Below are 19,399 nucleotides of genomic sequence, written 5' to 3'. Positions count from 1 at the left end.
AAGGAAGTCAATCAATGAACGCCTTTCCTGGACACAAAGATCCATCACATAGAGAACGGAATTCCCGAGCAGACCCTGTGGGATAAACATAAGCATCCATCCCCACAGAGCAGTACAGGCTGCTGGGTCACTGACTCAGGTCATCAAAAGATAGACACGGTCACCTTGTGATGCTGCTTCTTTGGTCCTAGATCTCTATATGGAGCAGCAGAGCATGTGGCAGCTGGAAAAGCAAAGCCCGGGGGTCAAGGCCGCACCTGGGCCACCCCGACCCAGGCAGCCTCCCTCTCACTGGATATGTAGCCACCAACTTCTGCCGAATACATGTTACCAACTTCTCTGGGCCGGCCACACAAGACAGGCTCAAACAGACAGTGACCAAAATCATTTACTTCCTAACCCTCAGCTGGTAAAGCAACCCCAGCTTCGCCGCAGGGCAGATGACTGAGCAAGCCTCCTCTGGAGAGGAGGACGAGCCCTGTGCACTTCCCAGAGAACCCCAACCCTACCACCTGAGCTTGACCAAGGCCAGGCTAAGCCGGTGCTTTCCAGCTGCTAGCCACGCATGGACACATAAATTTAAGTTTAAATACAATGAAGTCAAATAAAAATCCAGTCCCTCGTTCCCAACTAGCCACATTTTCAGCACTCAGTGGTACATAAGGCTTGTGGCTACTGTGCTGGAGAGTGCAGATCTAGAACATTCCCATCATGTCAGAAAGTCCTCCTGAGCAGCCCTGCTTAATCCCTCAAGAAACTGCCAGGAGCCTGGTCCCTAACTTGGCTGGTGCCCCAGCATGCAGACAGGGGGTACACTCATGCCGGGGGGGGGGGGGGGGGTGTGTGCATGAGATGAGGTCACCTGCCTGCTGCTCACTGGATGTTTCTAAGCAAAGGAGACCACCTCTTACCAGGCCACTGACTGGGAGAACCAAGTCTTGCAATACAGTACTCCCCGCATAAAATTATAAGTAACTGCCATAAACTTAATACTTAAACATCTTCATTTAAAAATCATGAAGCTTAAACTAGAAAAAAGAATTTAGGGGCAATATCATGAAAATGAGAAACGGCAACGGCTGGCTCTTGAGAGAGAGAGAGGACTAAGAGGCTTTACTATGGAATGTGCCAGACTACGACTCAGGGTGAATTACAGCTCAGACTCAACACAGAAACATGTAAGGGAAGAAAGAGAACGGAAAGGGACAGACTAAAACCCAAACTCCCTGAACTGACATTTCAAGGCTCTCTTCTTACTCCCTCTGGTCAAACAGTGCCCTGGCCACTGGCCACCTTTCAGCAAGTGCAAACACACATTTTTATGAGAATCTAACTGTGGCATAATAAACATTATCCTTCTGTATCTTTCTGGTTCTTCAGCTGTGCCTCCTATGGAAACTTGAGGGAGGGAAAAGAGGATAAGAAGGACCTGCAAGGTAGGGGGCATGTAGCTCAAACAACTTCCGGGGAAGGAAGGGTGGTCCAGATGAGCTTGGACTCCTCCCCACACCGGTCAGATCCCACTCTGCTTCATGTCCCTGTGCCTGCTTCCACCACCTGGTCAGCCATGCCCTCCCCTCCTCCCTCTCAAGCACGCAGAGATAACCAGCACCCTGCCACTTGCCGCACCCTCGCTGATCTTCCCATTTTTCTCCCCCTCCATCCCGAATGAAAGCCCTATGAGGGCTGGTGAGGGGAAGGTCTTAGACATATGCTCAGAAAGTAACTGGTGAAACGTCCACTGAAAGGACAAGGGTCTAGATGAAGAGAGAGGACTTTCCCAGGCTAAAGTTCAGAGTCAAAATTTAAGGCTCCTGCATCACTCACTGGATGGAACTTCATGGACTAAAGTTCCCCCTTCTTTCAACAGTTATGACACTGCAAAACACTACTCTGATCATCTCAACAGACACGGAAAAAATGGTAAAATGCAAAATCCCTTGCTGAGTGATAAAAACACTCAACAAACTAGGAATACAAGGGAACTTCCTCAGCTGCGTCAAGAACATCTATGAAAACCCTACAGCTATCATCACACTTAATGGGTCAGAAACAAGGCAAGGATGTCAGCTCTTGCCACTCTTACCCCACATTCTGCTAGAAGTTCTAGCCAGGGCAATCAGGCAAGAGAAAGAAATAAAAGGCATCTGACTGGAAAGGAAGAAGTAAAACTACCCATCTGCAGATGACATATCTTGTACATAGAAATCCATTAAAAAAAACTATTAGAGCTAATCGATGAGCTGCGCAAAGTTGCAGGATACAAGATCAATATACAAAATCAATTGTGTTTCTATATGTTCACAACAAACAATCTGAAAATTAAATTAGGAAAACAACTGCATTTACAGTCACACTAAAAATAATAAAATACTTAGGAATAAATTTAACAAACAAGTGCAAAACTTATACTCTAGGGGCGCCTGGGTGGCTCAGTTGTTAAGCGTCTGCCTTCGGCTCAGGTCATGATCTCAGGGTCGGGATCAAGCTCACCATCGGGCTCCTTGCTCTGCGGGAAGCCTGCTTCTCCCTCTCCCACTCCCCCTGCTTATGTTCCCTCTCTCTCTGCGTCTCTCTCTGTCAAGTAAACAAATAAAACCTTTAAAACAACAACAACAACAATAAAAACGTATACTCTGAAAACTACAAAACACCATTGATAGAAACTGAAGAATGAGACAAATGCAGAGACATTGCCTGGCCATGGGTTGGAAGACACTATTGTTAAGATGGCAAAACTCCCCAGCTGTACCTGCAGATTCAGTTGCAATCATTAGAGTTTTAATGGCTGTTTTTTTTTTTTTTTAAATAAAAATAAACCAGCTCATCTTAAAATTCGTATCAAGTAGCCAAGGACCCAGAATAGCCAAAACATTCTTGAAAAAAGGAATAATCAGAGGACTCATACTTCCCAATTTCAGAATCTACTACAAAGTTAATCAAGACAGTGTGGGACTGGAGAAAGTCCAGAAATAAGCCCATATAGCTATGGTCAACTGGTTTTCGACAAAGGTACCAAGATCATTCACCGAGGAAATCACAGTCTTTTCTACAAATGGCGCTAAGACAACTGGAATCCACACACAAAAGAGTGAACTGGACTCCTACTTCACGTCATATATAAAAATTAACTCAAAGTGGATCAAAGACCTGTGTAAGAGCTAAATTCTTAGGAGAAAACATAGGCATAAATCTTTGTGATTCTGGATTAGGCAACAGTTTCTTAGAAGAAAAAAGAACAAGCCACAAAAAGCAAAACGAACAAAAGAAAAAATGGACAAACTGAACTTCATGAAGATGTTAGACATCATTAGCCATCAGGGAAATGCTCAAAATCACAATGAGATGCCGCTTCCTACCCACTGGGATGGCTAGAATACAACAGGCAGATAACAACAAGGGTCAGTGAGGGTATGGAGAAACTGAAGCCCTCATATAGTGCTGGAAGGGTGTAAAAGGATTTAGCCACTTTGGAGAAGTCTGACCGTCCTTCCAAAGGCTAAATGTAGAGTTACCATATAATCCAGTAATTCCACTCCTAGGTTTAAATCCAAGAGAAGTGAAAACATTAAATCTACATGAAGACTTGTGAGTGTTCACTGCAGCATTATTCATAATAATCAAAAAGTGGAAAACAATCTAAATGCGCATCAACTGATGAACGACAAAATATGGCATATCCTAAAGATATGGTTTGGCAATAAAAATGAAATACTGATACATGCTTTAACATGGATAAACCTGAAAAACACTACGCTAAGTGACAGACGTCAGTTATAAAGAGCACATATTGTATGAGTCCACTTATATAAAATGTCCAGAATAGGCAAATCCATCAAGATAGAAAGTAGATCAGTGGTTGCCAGGGGCTAGGGTGGGTGGAGGGGAGTGACCACTAAGGGGCAGGAATTTACGAGGTGATGAAAATGTCCTAAAATTGACTGTGATGATGGTTGCACAACTCTGTGAGTATACTAAAAACCCCTGAATTGTACACTTAAATAGTGAATCATGGGTGAATTATATGAATAAAACTGTTATTATGACCCTGTTGCACTCCTTTTTATTATCCTTTCTGCATTCTTTTAGAATTTACAAACAGAACAGGGTCAGAAGAGACAAAAAGAACAACAAAGAAAGGAAAGAAGGCAGAGAATCAAAGTGTCCGTCAAAGCCTTCAGATGCTCTGGACAAGGGCTGTGGTCCCATCTTACCTGCGTCAATGGCACACGGGTAGTGATATCGGAAGGAGCAGCCTTTGTTGTAACAGCCCAAGGTGGCACCTGCCTCCTGGCAGTGGGAACATTTCTGAAAAGAAAGAAGTTGAGCATGTCAGCATCCCAGATTCACCCCGCTCATCCAGGCCTTCCCTAAGCCCCATCTGTCATACCTCAGCTCATCTCTGTGGTTACAGGTCGGTGGTGGGAGGCTGGGCCGGTCAGTTGCTAACCGCCACTCACCGACTGCACCGTGGAAAGGATCCAGCAGTGACGTGTTAGGCCAGGCCTCATAAACGTCCACAAACAGATCAAACAGAACAAGGCAGTGGGGTGGGGTGGGGCACCCAGAGTTGTCCCTGGTGCTCCTGTTGTCCACCCGCCCACACACATGCTTGCCCGTCCTTTCCTCATTCCTCCCGCATCTTAAAATGTCAACTCTTGCCTGTTTATTTCTGCTGTGGAAGCCTGGGGTAGGAAGAGAGGGTAGGATAGTAGAGTTATATATAAACCTTTTAGAATTAAAAGTGGAATTTGGTTTCTAGTTCTTGTATTTGTAAGATTTTATTTTTATTCTACTTATCCCAAATGCCCAATACAAGTATATTTCTCTTTTCAAAAAAGATGGGTTCCTGTGTGCAAATGGTATTTTTATACACAAATCCTATTTTAAATGCACTAGGAAACCTGCCACAAATTTCTGGCTAAGTGAGACATTATTCTGTAATTGAGATGCTCCTCCTTATATGGGCAGGTTTTCTTAAAGTGGGGCACATCTCTATCATCCCTGTGATCACTCAATCCTGTCGGCATATGAAATGTGACCTAGCAACAATAATCATTATTTGTAAAATTCAACCAAACTGGCCCTACTGAGGAAAGATGCTGATTCTTCTGGTGGCCAAGGCACACCCGGATGAGGCTACCTGAATGATACAGACACTTACTGGTTCCTGATTCTAGGAAAAATAACATGAAAGTGTACCCTCAGCAGTTACACTTGTGGAGAATGCCTCCCCACGTGGGACAGGGTGGCACTCTCCTGGGGACAAAGTGACTAAAGGGTGCCCTTCTCCCCCTTTTCTCCTGCAAAGGCAGACCCCAGGTGGCAGCCTCTCAGGAGTCAGTGGTTACAGATCTGCAGTCAGGAATGCCAGTGGGAGTGAAGCTCACCTGGATGGTGCCACGGAATGGAAGGACACCCCAACACACAGAGGCAGGGCGCACAGGATGACAGGGAGCTGGATCGATCCAGTTTCCCTAGTGCCGAGGCTAAAATCACACCAGTACCAGCCACAGCACTGCCTCGGGGCTTCACCGTGCAACAGGTGTCTGCCCCAGACATATGCCCACTCATTCAGTCCCGTCACCTTCCCACTCCACAGGTGAGGTGCCTCAGGCACCAGAAGGGGAAGTACTTGCTGCAGTCAGAGCTGATCTGAACTGACCACCCCTGCAGCCGCCAAAGACAATGGGGCAGGAATGGGGCTGTAAGCCAGGTCCGTGGAGAGCTCTGCCTTCCTCTCAGAAGACCAACATCCTTCTGGGTGCTGAGGCTCAGCAAACGTTTACCTTGCCAAGAAACAAAAGATTACGTGGCCTGGAGTAAACCAAGGACCGCTGGCAGCATTCTGAGGAGCCCCAGGCCGTACCTACCTTGTCACTGCAGCAGAGCCCGTTCAGAACCAAGGTCTAGATGCTAACTGGAGGGGACGCCTGTGGCTGATCTGTCAGTAGCCTACCCTCCAGTTCCTGCTGGAGGCCCTTCTTACAAAGGAGCCCGGTAGGCGACCCCCCAGGGCTTGTGCTGCAAGCCCTCTGCGCCCCCGGGGTGGGGGGCCTACCTATCAATGGTGGCCATTTACGAAGGGGTGTAGCAAGCATTCCCGGCAGGAAAGTCCACAGGTTAAGGAGCTTCTGGGAAAGTTTCACCCCTCTTCAAAAGGGACGAGAGGCAGGAACGGGCTTGCTCACTCAGCTGGTTGGGGTGGGATGGTGAGATCTGTTGCAATCCCCTTATCACCATGAGCTCTGAAGACAAAGCCCAAGCTGTTGAGGACAGCAGAGTGACAGGACAGAGGGAACCTGGACCCTCTGTGACACTGCTGAGGACTGTATTAACCAGGTCCTGGACCACCCCATCTCCAGACTGTTAAGCGAGAGGACACTTAAAAAAAAAAAATCACTTCTTAATTTTGTAACTCACAGTCACAACTGATATACAAAGGGACCTAATATTTGAGGCACTGCAGTATAAGGTCAAGTGTGTAGGCTCTGGAACCTAAATAACTCCCTGGTAAATGCTCCCACTGTGTCCTATATGTGTTCTTGGCCAATTCCTAACCTTTGTTTCCTTAACCTGCAAACATGAACCTAACTAACAGTACTATCTACCTCACAGAGATGTTGTGAGGGTTAAACGTGTGAATCCAGGCTTAAGACAGTGTCTGGATCAAAAGCGCTCGGTAAATGTGACACAGACCACCTATGAAAAACAACCTGCAGAGCAGGGCCTTGTCATCACCTAAGTTCACAGACAGGAAAGAGAAACAACCAAGCTCAGATCTGAACAAGGTCCATTTCCTTCCTACCTCAACACATGCCTTTGTCCCCTGCAGGGCTTCTTAATGCTCCCTGCCCTGAACCAGCCCACAGGCCAAAGGTCCCATCTTTTGCATAAAGAAAGCAAACTCACCCCTCACCAAGAAATTACATCACAATAAAATAATGCTTGCTTCTTTCAGTTAAAAAGCACAATTAATTTACTATACTGCATCCAGAGGAGAAAGACCCTGTATGGTATACTCGGGTCTTGGAGAAAGGACATTAAAGAATTCAGTTCAGTGGTTCTCACAGTGCAATCCTTGGACCAGCAACACCAGCATCACCTTGGAACTCATTAGAAATGGAAATTTTGGGATTCTGGGAAGATGGGGGAGTAGGCAGTACCAGGAATCTGTCCCCCTCCTGGACAACAACTGCATTGGCATAATCTGTCTGATACAACTATTCTGGAACTCTGGAACCTGTTGTAGGTGTGCAACTTCCAGGGGAAGACTTGGGTGGTAAACGGCAGCTAATCTGGTCAATTTCAGCTCCTAGGAGCACAATAGCAGCTACCCATCTCCCACTCCCAGCCAAGTGCCAGCAGCTGCGCACGCGCTCCTGGAGCAGCCTGCACACGGCTTGTGGGAGCCAGGGTGGGCAAAGAGAACCCTGTCCTCCAGGTATCGGGAGGGATCTCTGCTCTGACTGCTGATTATTGCTTCTGATCACAGAGGTGCAAACCCAGTGGGCAGCCACTGCTGTTGTACCTGCCCCCACTGCTGCAAGCCCCTCCCCCTCAAGCTTTGAAATGACTTCTGGGGAATTTAAAAGGCTGGCACCCTCTCCCCACCACTTTCTGCTTTTTTCTCTTTTGAGAGCTAGACATTAAAGAGTAGGATGTTAAAAAAACAACTACGTATATGGGTACAATAAGAAAGTGACCCATGTCCCCATCGTGGGGAAAGACTCAGAAAAGACCTGAGAAGACTTCAAGTTGACACCTCAAGCTGATCCTAGGCACAGAGACAGCATACAAGAGTAAAAACAAAAACAAAAAACACAACAACACAAAACCCAACCCCCCAAAAAGCAATGCTTGGGGAAGGAGGAGAATCTAATTTTCAGAGTTATCCTATTATTCATTCATTCATTCATTCATTCATTCATTCATTTACATGAGAGAGAAAGAGAGAGCACGCACGCACGAGCAGGGGGAGGGAGAGAATCTCAAACAGACTTCACACTGAGCCTGACAGAGTACTTGATCTCAGGAGCCTGAGCTCATGACCTGAGCCAAAACCAAAAGTCAGACACTTAATGAGCCATCCAGGCGCCCCAAGAGTTATCACATTATTAAATTCAAATTTCTAGTGTTTAACAAAGACTCACAAGGCATATGCAGAGACAGGAAAGCATGGCCTATTCAAAGGAAATAAAGAAATCAGCAGAAACCTTCCCTGAAAAAGACCTAACGGCAGGTACACTAGACAAAAACTTTAAAAGAACTGTCTTAAAAATGCTCAAAGAATTAAAGAGAGATGCAGATAGTCAAGAACACAATGTGTGAACAAATAAAAATACCATTAAAGAAGAAAAGAAAACCTAAAAAGATACCAAAAGAAATTCTTAAATAACTGAAATTTTAAAATTCATTAAAGGGATTCAAAGAGACTGGATCAAGCTGGAGAAAGAATCAATGAAGACAGGGCAATGGAAATTATTGAGTCTGAGGAATAGGGGAAAAAAAAAAAAAGCCAAAGAAAAGTGAACAGAGCCTAAGTGAAACCATTAAGTAGACCAACATATGCACTGGGGGAGTCCCAGAAGGAGAAGAGAGAGAAAGGGGCAGAGACAATTTTGGAATGGCTGAAAACTTCCTAACTTTGATGAAAGACAAGAATATAAACATCCAAGAAGCTCAATGAACTCCAAGAAAGATGAATTCAGAGATTTGCAGTGAGACACATTATACCCAAATTTTCCAAAGCCAAAGAGAGAATGTTGGGAGAAGTGAATTGTCACAAGCAGTCCTCTCTATAAGATTATTTGCAGGTTTGGGCGCCTGGGTGGCTCAGTCGGTTAAGTGTCTGCCTTCGGCTCAGCTCATGAGCCCAAGGTTCTGGGATTGAGCCCCGCATCGGGCTCCCTGCTCAGCGGGGAGCCTGCTTGTCCCTCTGTCTGCTGCTCCCCCTGCTTGTGCTCTCTCTCGCTAACAAATAAATAAAATCTTAAAAAAAAAAAAAAAGATTATTTGCAGGTTTCTCATCAGAAACTTTGGGGACAGCAAACAGTGGGTTGACATATTCAAAGGGCTAAAAGAAAAAACTATGAACCAAGAATCCTATACCCGACAAAGCTGTGCTTTAAGAATGAAGGAGAAATTAAGACATTGCCAAACAAACCAAAGCTGAGGGAGTTCATGACCACTAGACTTCCTCTGCAAATATGCTCAAGGGAGTCTGCAGGTGAAGCTATACAGAGAAATAAAAATCTTAATAAAGGTAAACACATGGGCAGTTAGAAAAGCAAGTGCTATTGTAGCAATGGCTCATAAATGCTTTTTTTTTTTTTTTTTTTGAGAGAGAGAGAATGAGAGACAGAGAGCAGGAGAGGGAAGAGGGCGGAGGGAGAAGCAGGCTCCCCGCTGAGCAGGGAGCCCGATGCGGGGCTCGATCTCAGGACCCTGGGATCATGACCCGAGCCAAAGGCAGACGTTTAACAACTGAGCCACCCAGGCGCCCTGTGGCAAATAGCTCTCCTTAATGTTCCCGTAACTGTTTCTCTGAAAGCCATTTTGTATTCAAACATCAGTTTTCCATCAGGGAGACCTAACACCCCTCCCCTGGTGGGCACCCCCACCCCAGCCCGGCCCAAATACCCCATCCCTCTCCCCCTCTCCCCCGGAGCTGATGGCGTTTACAAGGGGCTGGGTAGAGATGCTGACCTAGTTGCCATTTGGGTTTTATTTTTGAATTTAATACTACTGTTTTTATTTATTTATTTTTATTTTTAAAGATTTTATTTATTTGAGAAAGAGAATGAGATAGAGCATGAGAGGGGGGAGGGTCAGAGGGAGAAGCAGACTCCCCGCTGAGCAGGGAGCCCGATGCAGGACTCGATCCCGGGACTCCAGGATCATGACCTGAGCCAAAGGCAGTTGCTTAACCAACTGAGCCACCCAGGTGCCCCCATAAATGCATTTTTTGTTTTCTACATGATTTAAGACTAATACATTAAATTAAAAAGAACAATTATTAGTGTAAAAGCTAGTATTACTATAACTTTGGTTTGTGACTACAAATCTTGTTTTCTACATAATTTAAGAGAACACTACATTTAAAACGTTATTAGCTTAGGTTTTGGGGTACACAATGTATGAAGATGTAATTTTGTGACATCAACACCTGAAAGGTTGGAGCTGCAAAGGAGCAGAGTTTTTGTATGTTACTGAAATTAAGTTGGTATACATTCAAATTAAGGTGTTATAATGTTAAGATGTTACAGCCCCATGGTGACCATAAAGAAAATCACTATTAAATATATAGAAAAAGAAATGAGAAAGGAATTTAAACTTTTCCCTATAAAAAGTTAACTGAACACAGAAAAAGACAGTAATGCAGGAAATGAGGGATAGAAAACTTTAAAAGACATCTAGAAACAAAATAGCGAAATGACAGAAGGTGCCCATTATCATAATTACTTTAAATGTAAATGGATTAAACTCTCCAATCAAAAAACGGTGACTGGCAGAATGGATACAAACTTATGATTCAGCTATATGTTATGTACAAGAGATTTACATTAAACACAAATAGACAAAGTGAAAGGACAGAAAGAGATATTCCATGCAAATAGTAACCAGAAGAGAGGAGTGGCTATCCTAATACCAGAAAAAATAGACTTTATGGATAAAAAAAAACAGAAGGAAGGAAATAGAGGATTTTATACTACAAAGCAACCCGTCTAACAGACATATACAGAACATACCACCCAACAACAGAGTACATATTCTTTCAAGTGTACATGGACATCTTCCAGGACAGACTACATGTTAGGCCACAAATTAAGTCTCAATAGATTTAAGAAGATACCATACAAAGTATCTTCTTTGACAACAATGAGATAAAGTCAGAAATGAGTAACCAAAGGAAAAGTAGAAAATTCACAAAACTGTGGAAATTAAACAACATACTTTAAAAAAAAGATTTATTTATTTGAGAGAGAGTGTGAGCGAGTGGGGGAGAGGGACAGAGGGAGAGAGAGAATCCCAAGGAGACTCCCCACCAATCGACTGAGCCACCCAGGTGCATCTAAACAACATCCTTTTTTTTTTTTTATGATTTATTTATTCATTTTAGAGAGAGAGGGCGCCTGCATATGCATGCATGTGCACGCAGGGGGAAAGGGAGACAGAGATTCAAGCAGACTCTGTGCTGAGCAGGGAGCCTGATATGGGGCTCAATCTCATGACCCTGAGATCATGACCTGAGCTGAAACCAAGAGTCTCATGCTTAACCAACTGTGCCATGTAGGCATCCCTAAACAACATACTTTGAAACAAAAAATGGATCAAAGAAGAAATCACAAGGGAAATAAAAAATATTTAGAGATGGATGAAAAGAAAACCACAATATACCAAAACTTTTGGGATGCAATAAAAGTTGTGCTAAAGGGAAAATTTATAGCTATAAACACTTACATTAAAAATAAGAAGGATCTCAAAGCAACAACCTAACTTTACAACTTAAGGAACTACAGAAAGAAGAACAAACTAAACCCAAAGCTAGTGGAAGGAAGGAAATAAAAAGGATTCAAGTGGAGATAAGTGAAACCGAGAATAGGCAAGGAGTAGAGAAAAAAATCAGTGAACCCAAAAGTTGGTTCTTTGCAAAGTTCAACAAAATCAACAAACTTTTAGATGGATGGAAAGAAGAAAAAAGGAAAGACAGAAGACTCAAATTACTAGAATCAGAAATGAAAATGGGGCATTACTATTGATTCTACAGAAATAAAAAGGACTAAGGGTGCCTGGGTGGCTCAGTTGGTTAAGCTTCTGCTTTTGGCTCAAGTCATGATCCTAGGGTCCTGGGATTGAGCCCTGCCTCAGGCTCCCTGCTCATGGGAGAGTCTGCTTCTCTGTCTCCCTCTGCCCCTCCCCCTGCTTGTGCACTCACTCTCTTTCTCTCTCCCTCTAAATAAATTAAAAATAATTTTTTTTTAAAGATTTTATTTATTTACTTGAGAAAGAGAGCTAGAGAGAAAGAGCATGAGCAGGGGGAGAAGCAGAGGTAGAGGGAGAAGCAGACCTTCTGCTGAGCAGGGAGCCCAATGTGGGGCTCCATTCCAGGACTCGGTGATCATGACCTGAGCCAAAGGTAGACAGCCAACCAGCTGCCTCTCAAATAAAATCTTTTTAAAAATAAAAGAAATAAAAGGGATAAGAGAGTACTATGAGCAACCATACACCAACAAGTTGGATAATCTAGGTGACATGGACCCATTGCAGAAACACAAAACCTACCAAGATTAAATCATGAAGAAATAAAATATCTGAATACACCTATAACTACTAAGGAAATTGAATCAGTAGTAAAAAATCTCCCCCCAAAAGAAAAGCCCTGGACCTGATGGCTTCACTGGTGAATTCTACCAAACATCTGAACTATTTGAACACTGACTGAACTATTTGAACTAATACCAATCCTTGTGAAACTTCCCCCCAAATTAGAGGAGGGAACATTTCCCAAAATTATTCTGAGGCCAAAATTACTTGATACCAAAGTCAGACAAAGACACTACAAGAAAAAAAAAAAAAAAAACTACCAATATTCTTTATGAATACTGATAGAAGAATCCTTAACATAAATACTAGCCAACAGAATTCAGCAGCACATTAAAAGGATTGCATGCCATGACCAAGTGGGATTTATTTCTGGAATGCAAGGATGGTTCAACACAAGAAAAATGCTCAGTGTAATACATTACCTCAACAGTATGAAGGAAATAACCAGATGGTCATCTCAATTGAGGCAGAAAAAGGATCCAACAAAATTCAACACTCTTTTTATGATAAAAACATTCAACAAACTAGGAAAAGAAAGAAGCTACTTCAACATAACATAACAAAAGACATATATGAAAAACCCACAGGGATTATCATACCTAATGGTGAAAGATGAAAGCACTTCCTCTCCTCTAAGATGAGGAACAAGGTAAGGATGCTGGCTTTCACCACTTCTATTCAATATATTAGAGGAAGTTCTAACCAGAACAATTAGGAAAGAAAAAAGAAGTAAGTCCAAACTGAAAAGGAAGAAGTAAAATTATCTGTTTGTAGATGATACGATCTTATACGTAGAAAACCCTCAGGAGTCCACCAAAAACCTGTTAGAACTAATAAATGAATTCAGCTAAATAGCAAGATACAAAATCACTACACAAAATACCAGTTGCACTTCTATATACAAACAATAAACAATGTGAAAAGGAAATTACACAAATACTTTTGATTTTCAATAGCATCAAACAGAATAAAATATTTAGGAATTAACTAAGGAAGTGAAAGACTTGTGCAATCTTTACAACTACAAATACTACAAACTACAAAACTACAAAACACTGCTGAAAGAAATTAAAGATGACACGAATAAATGGAAACATGGAAACCCATCCCATTTTCATGGATTAGAAGACTTAATATTAAGGTACGAATACTATGCAAAGTGACGTACATATTCAATGCAGTCACTATCAAAACCCCAATAACTTTTTTTTTTTTTTTTTTTACAGAAATAGAAACACCAATCCTGATATTCATTTGGAATCTTAAGGGACCACAAAGAGCCAAAATAATCTTGGAAAAGAAGAAAACTGGAAGATTCATATTTCCCGATTTCAAAACTTACTACAAACCTATAGTAATCGACAGTGTGGTCCTGGCATAAAAACAGGGATACAGACCAAGAGAATAGAACAGAGAGCCCAGAAGTAAACTCTTACATCTATAGTCAAATGATTTTTGACAAGGGTGCCAAGACTATTCTTCAGTGGAGGAAAGGACAGTCTCTTCAACAAATGGTGTCAGGAAAATTAAATATCAACATGCAAAAGAATGAAGTTGAGCCCTTCCTAACACCATTTACAAAAATTAACTTAAATGGATCAAGAACCTAAACATAAGACCAAAACAATCAAACTCTTCACTCTGGAAAACAGTATGGAGGTTCCTCAGAAAGTTGAAAATAGAGCTACCCTACAACCAGGCAATTGCACTATTGGGTATTTACCCCAAAGATACAAATGTAGTGATCCGAAGGGGCACATGCACCCCAATGTTTATAGCATTAATGTCCACAATAGCCAATACTATGGAAAGAGCCTAGATGTCCATCAACAGATGAATGGATAAAGATGTGGTTCATATACACAATGGAATATTATGCAGCCATCAAAAACCCCCAAAATCTTGACATTTGCAACGACGTGGATGGAACTAGAAGGTATTATGCTAAGCGAAATAAGTCAATCAGAGAAAGACAATTATCATATGATCTCACTGATATGAGGAATTTGAGAAACAAGACAGAGGATCATAGGGGAAGGGAGGGAAAAATGAAACAAGATGAAACCAGAGAGGGAGACAAACCATAAGACACTCTCTTAATCTCAGGAAACAAACCGAAGGTTGCTGGAGTCGAGGGGGGTGGGAGGGATGGGGTGACTGGGTGATAGACTTTGGGGAGGGTATGTGCTATGGTGAGCACTGTGAATTGTGTTAAGACTGATGAATCACAGACCTGTACCCGTGAAACAAATAATACAGTATATGTTAATTTAAAAAAGAAAGGAAGGAAGGAAGGGAGAGAGAGGAAAGAAAGAAAGAAAGAAAGAAGAAAGAAAGAAAGAAAGAAAGAAAGAGAGGAAGGAAGGAAGAAAAAGAAGAAAGAAAGAGAAAGCAAGCAAGCAAGCAAGCAAGCAGGCTTCATGACACTGGGTTTGGCAGTGATTTTTGGGTTATGACACCCAAGGCCCACTTGAAACAAAAGAAAAAAGAGACAAACTGGACTTCATGAAAATTAAAATATTTTGTGCACCAAAAGACACCATGGACAGAGTAAAAAGGTGATTTACAGAATGGGAGAAAATATTTGCAAATCTTATACAGAATAAGTAAATAAATAAAACTCAACAACAAAACAACCTGTTTCAGGCCCTGAATAGACATTTCTCCTGAAGACATACATACAAATGGCCAATGAGCACCTGAAGGGATGCTCAACATCACTCATCACTAGGGAAATGCAATTCAAAACTACAATGAGATACCACCTCATACCCAATAGAATAGCTGCTACAAAAAAAACCCCTAAAACAACAAGTATGATAAGGATGTGGAGGAACTGGAATCCTTGGGCACCGTTGGTGTGAATGTAAAATGTATAGCCACTGAGGAAAACAGGATGGCAGTTCCTCAAAACATTATATATTCCCAGAAATGAAAGCAGGGTCTCATTTGCACACCTGTGTTTACAGCAGCATTAGTTACAAAAGCTAAAATGTGGAAGCAACTCAAGTGTACGTTGACAGATGAATAGATAAGCAAAATGTGGCACATACATACAATGGAATACCATTCAACCTTAAAAAGAAGGAAAGTCGGCCAGCGGCTACGAGAGGGGAACCCTGTGGAGGCCATTATGCTACGTGAATGAAGCCAGTCCGAAAAAGACAAATACTGATTAGTCCACTTATGTGAGGTACTTCGAACAGTTAAAACACAGAAAGCATAAGGGTAGTTGCCCTGATCTGGGGTGGAGGAGAAAGCGGGGAGTGTCTCATGGGTATATAGTTTCAGTTTTGCAAGATGAAGAGTTCTGGAGAAGGATGGTGGTTGATACTTACACAACAATGTGAATGTATCTACTATTACTGAACTTTGTACTTAAAAAAATGGTTAAGGTGGTAAATTTCATGTTAAGTGTATTTTACCACAATAAAAAAAGAAAGAAATGCAAATTCTCAAGGCCCATCTCAATCTGTGCCGTAACAAGTGTCCAGGCAATTCTGAGGCATGACACAATTTGAGAACCATTGGTTCAATCTCAACTCCCCAACTTTTTAGGTGAGGAAAACAAAGACCCAGAGACACACAACAACTGGCTGAGCAAGGATTTCGGGTGTCCTGGGAGCGATTTACTGCTTTCTTCCCTATACTTCTGTCCCCAACTAACCAATGTAGATTACAGGGCATGGTAGGCAGAACTGCCCCTCAAAATGTCAAAGATGTCCAACCTCATCCCCAAGACCTGCCACCTTACATGGTAAAGGGACTCTGCAGATATGACTAAGTCAAGGACCCTAGGATGGAGAGAGTACACTGGATTATCCAGGTGGCTCCCATCCAGTCACATGGGCCCTCCCAGGGATAGTGAGAGTTGAGGGCTTTTAGGGAGATGTGGTGATGGGGGCTGGGTCAGAGAGATGCAACATTGGTTTTGAAGATGGAAGAAGGGGCCACGAGCCAAGAATGGGGACGGCCTTTAGAAGCTGGATGAGACAAGAAACCAAATTCTTCCTTGGAACCTCCAGAAAGGAACTCAGCCCTGCTGACACCTCAGCCTGAGCCTAGTGAGACCTGTGCGGACCTGAGACCGACAGAACTGTAAGGTAACAAGTTTGCGCTTTAAGCTACCCAGTTCATAGTATGTGTTACAGCAGTGATGGGAGACTAGTGGGGGGGGGTGGGGGGTGGATTTCCTGTGAAAATCTCACATTTTCCTTTTACATTCTTCAATGTAACAAATTTCTCCCTCCTGGAAACACCCACAATTTTACTCACTTTATTAGGCAAGTCCTGGCATCATCAGTCACAGTGGAACTAGAAGGGACACTGGGTCTGTCATCAGTGCCCTTGTGAAAGTTCAGGAAACAGACAGAAGCAACGTGGCCTGCTGGAGAGCTCGTAACTAGAAGTACCAGCACTTCGACGCACCCCAAGCTTGACCTTTGTACCGGACCACATGGCCTGCTAGTCCCCGTCATTCACTCAACTATCCAACATTTGAAAAGTACTTCCTACATGGCAGGTGCCAAAGACAGAATATAAAAACTTATCTCTATTCTGTTTCTATTTTCCCCTTCTAACCCCCAAATCAGTACCCAGGCTAATACCATTTCCAACTGGATTTTTGTTTACTTTTTACCTGAAGAAACTACACTATCATTCTCCTATAATGCTAATAATATAATAAAGTCACTGCACAGCTACATGTCCTTTGTTTTTGACCACACTGCTGTTAGTTGAGGTTAAGTCCACATAATACTGCTCCCCACACAAATGAGACAGAGTGGGACTTCAATCATGGCTTCTAAATCAAGGCATGTTTTTCAAACAAGCAATAGCCTGATCTTCTAAACAGTAAAATTTTCATTTATTATTGAAGGGAATATAGATTATTTTTAAGAAATCTGACATTTGGGACGCCTGGGTGGCTCAGTCGGTTAAGTGTCTGCCTTCGGCTCAGGTCATGATCCCAGGGTTCTGGGATCGAGTCCTGCTTCGGGCTCCTTGCTCAGCAGGGAGCCTGCTTCTCCCTCTGCTTGCCGCTCCCCATTTGTGCTTGCTCTCTGACAAATAAATAAAACCTTAAAAAAAAAAAAAAGAAATCTGACATTTCTGATAGTGTAATCTTGGGAAATTGATTATAAAATGTATTCTTACTTTTTAGAGATGTTTAAACAACAGAAAGTGGCTGCCCACCCACCCTGATCCTTTCACCAGCCCTTGTTACTGTCCCAGAGGCAGGGCTCGCTGACTGGAGGTGGCAAATCGCGAGAGCTAAATCACCTAAGAGCAGTTTAATCCACATCTGACGGAAGCTCCGAGGGAGAATTTTGCATGCCTCTTCATTCACAGAAAGGCTCTTTCCTCTGAGATGTATCAGCGACCTGAATAATCGCTCTGTTTAAGGAGCATCTTGAAGTAGCCTCAGAGCGCCGAAGCATTTGGGTCAGAGTATTATTAGTGTTGATGATGATCAGTTCTGTTCGAGGCTTGACGATCACACGCGCTGCCTCTACTGTGTCTGAGATGGCTTTTATCTAGCACGCACACACTTCTGCTTATGCTCATGTTAGTTACTTATTCATGTTTGTCCACCTCCCCTAAACTGTGAGACTTGCTCTTGTGTCCCCAGAGCCCAGCACACCGTAGGAACTGTAAACGTGGGCTGACGGAGTGAACACAATGTCTGACAAATCAAGCGCTTGAGAAGACTAACAAGGCCACTCTTCAACAGGAATTACACGGCTGATGCTGGTAGAGCCTGGAGAATGTGGAACAAGGTATGTGCTGATTTTTGGCCACCAGCAAGAGCTTTTCTCCCCCTTTTAATTATGCCTCCTGTATCTAGGACAGAAGCCTCTGCCACCAATCTACTCTAGCTATGTGGCAGTGACATGGTTGACGTACAAAGAGCTACCCTTTAAGGCTCTCGAAGCATCTTTCTTTGATGCAACTCTGCATCCCATCAATTTTCTTTCAAGAGCACTTCAAGGTGTCGGCCAAAGCAATCCATATAGAACCCTATATGTTTTGGGTCCTTGCTTCTTCAGAGCTAGATAATCTCCTTATGTTCCCTCACGAAAGCTCGTGTGACCAGCCAGAGCATTTTGCCGCTGCTTGCCATTCTCAGATTCCAGGGATGGGCTTGGCAACAGCCTCTGGAACCCACACCACAGCCCAGAGCACCAAGGTTTCAAAGCCAACCCTGGAGGGCCAGAAAGATGCCTAGTTCTCTGGCACTGCAGGAGGTGTAGTGAATGGGTTTGAAAGGTACATTTGTGTCCTGTAGCTTTTCTAGCAAACTCCTCAATTGCAGAAACTGAATCCATGAAATACACCTCTTAATAAATTATGATACCAGTTTAAATGCCAGTCAGTCATGTTAGCAGCACTCACTGGCTAAAGACTGTGTGTACCTGAAAACAAAGTTTCAGGTTGGAACTGGCTTTTCAGAAAAAATGTGGATGGCTTAATTTCAATATTATCCAGCTCTGGAGCAATACAAGGGCCAGTGAAAAAAGAACCTGAGGGTGTCAGCTCTTGTATAAAAGCCAAATAAGTCAGCACATCAATTTTATCATCTGTAAAATGGGGACAACAATATTTGATTGGCCTTCCTCATAAAGCTGCTGTATGCAATGTCTTAGAGTTATGTAATTATTAGGACTTATAAAAATATATAAAATGTATCTTCATCTACAACGCATCATATTTTTGGCAGTTATTGATGTCAAAATTAGACCCAACATAAACCAAGTACAGTCTATTAAATTAAGACGAACTAAGTTAAACAATTATTTTTTGAAATTGTTCCCCTTAGAATCCTGCCTGAAACAAGCAGACCCTAGGTGGGCCTGAACATCTGTCACATGGTCTCATCGCAACTTCCGAGGGTGTGTTATGTTCAGCTTTTGGCTATAAATAATGGCAATTAATATATATTAAGAAAAAAAAGAAGAAGAAGTTAGCAGGAGGGGAAGAATGAAGGGGGGGAAATCGGAGGGGTAGACGAACCATGAGAGATGATGGACTCTGAAAAATAAACTGAGGGTTCTAGAGGGGAGGGGGGTGG

General features: G+C 42.8%; 1 protein-coding gene across 2 annotated transcripts in view; it reads right to left on the bottom strand.

Annotated features, from left to right (window-relative positions):
* TCF20 (transcription factor 20) overlaps positions 1–19,399 on the bottom strand; it is a 56,165-nt gene that overhangs the window by 10,012 nt on the left and 26,754 nt on the right. For both annotated transcript variants that reach the window (XM_034987373.1, XM_034987374.1), the window contains exon 2: positions 4,215–4,308. In XM_034987373.1, the coding sequence (XP_034843264.1) occupies positions 4,215–4,308 (94 nt within the window). The remainder of the gene's footprint in view (positions 1–4,214; positions 4,309–19,399) is intronic.

Source organism: Mirounga leonina, unplaced genomic scaffold, assembly GCF_011800145.1.
Source record: "Mirounga leonina isolate KUSES-001 unplaced genomic scaffold, KU_Mleo_1.0 Mir_418, whole genome shotgun sequence".
NCBI lineage: Eukaryota > Metazoa > Chordata > Mammalia > Carnivora > Phocidae > Mirounga > Mirounga leonina.
This window is presented reverse-complemented; position numbering and strand designations above follow the sequence as displayed.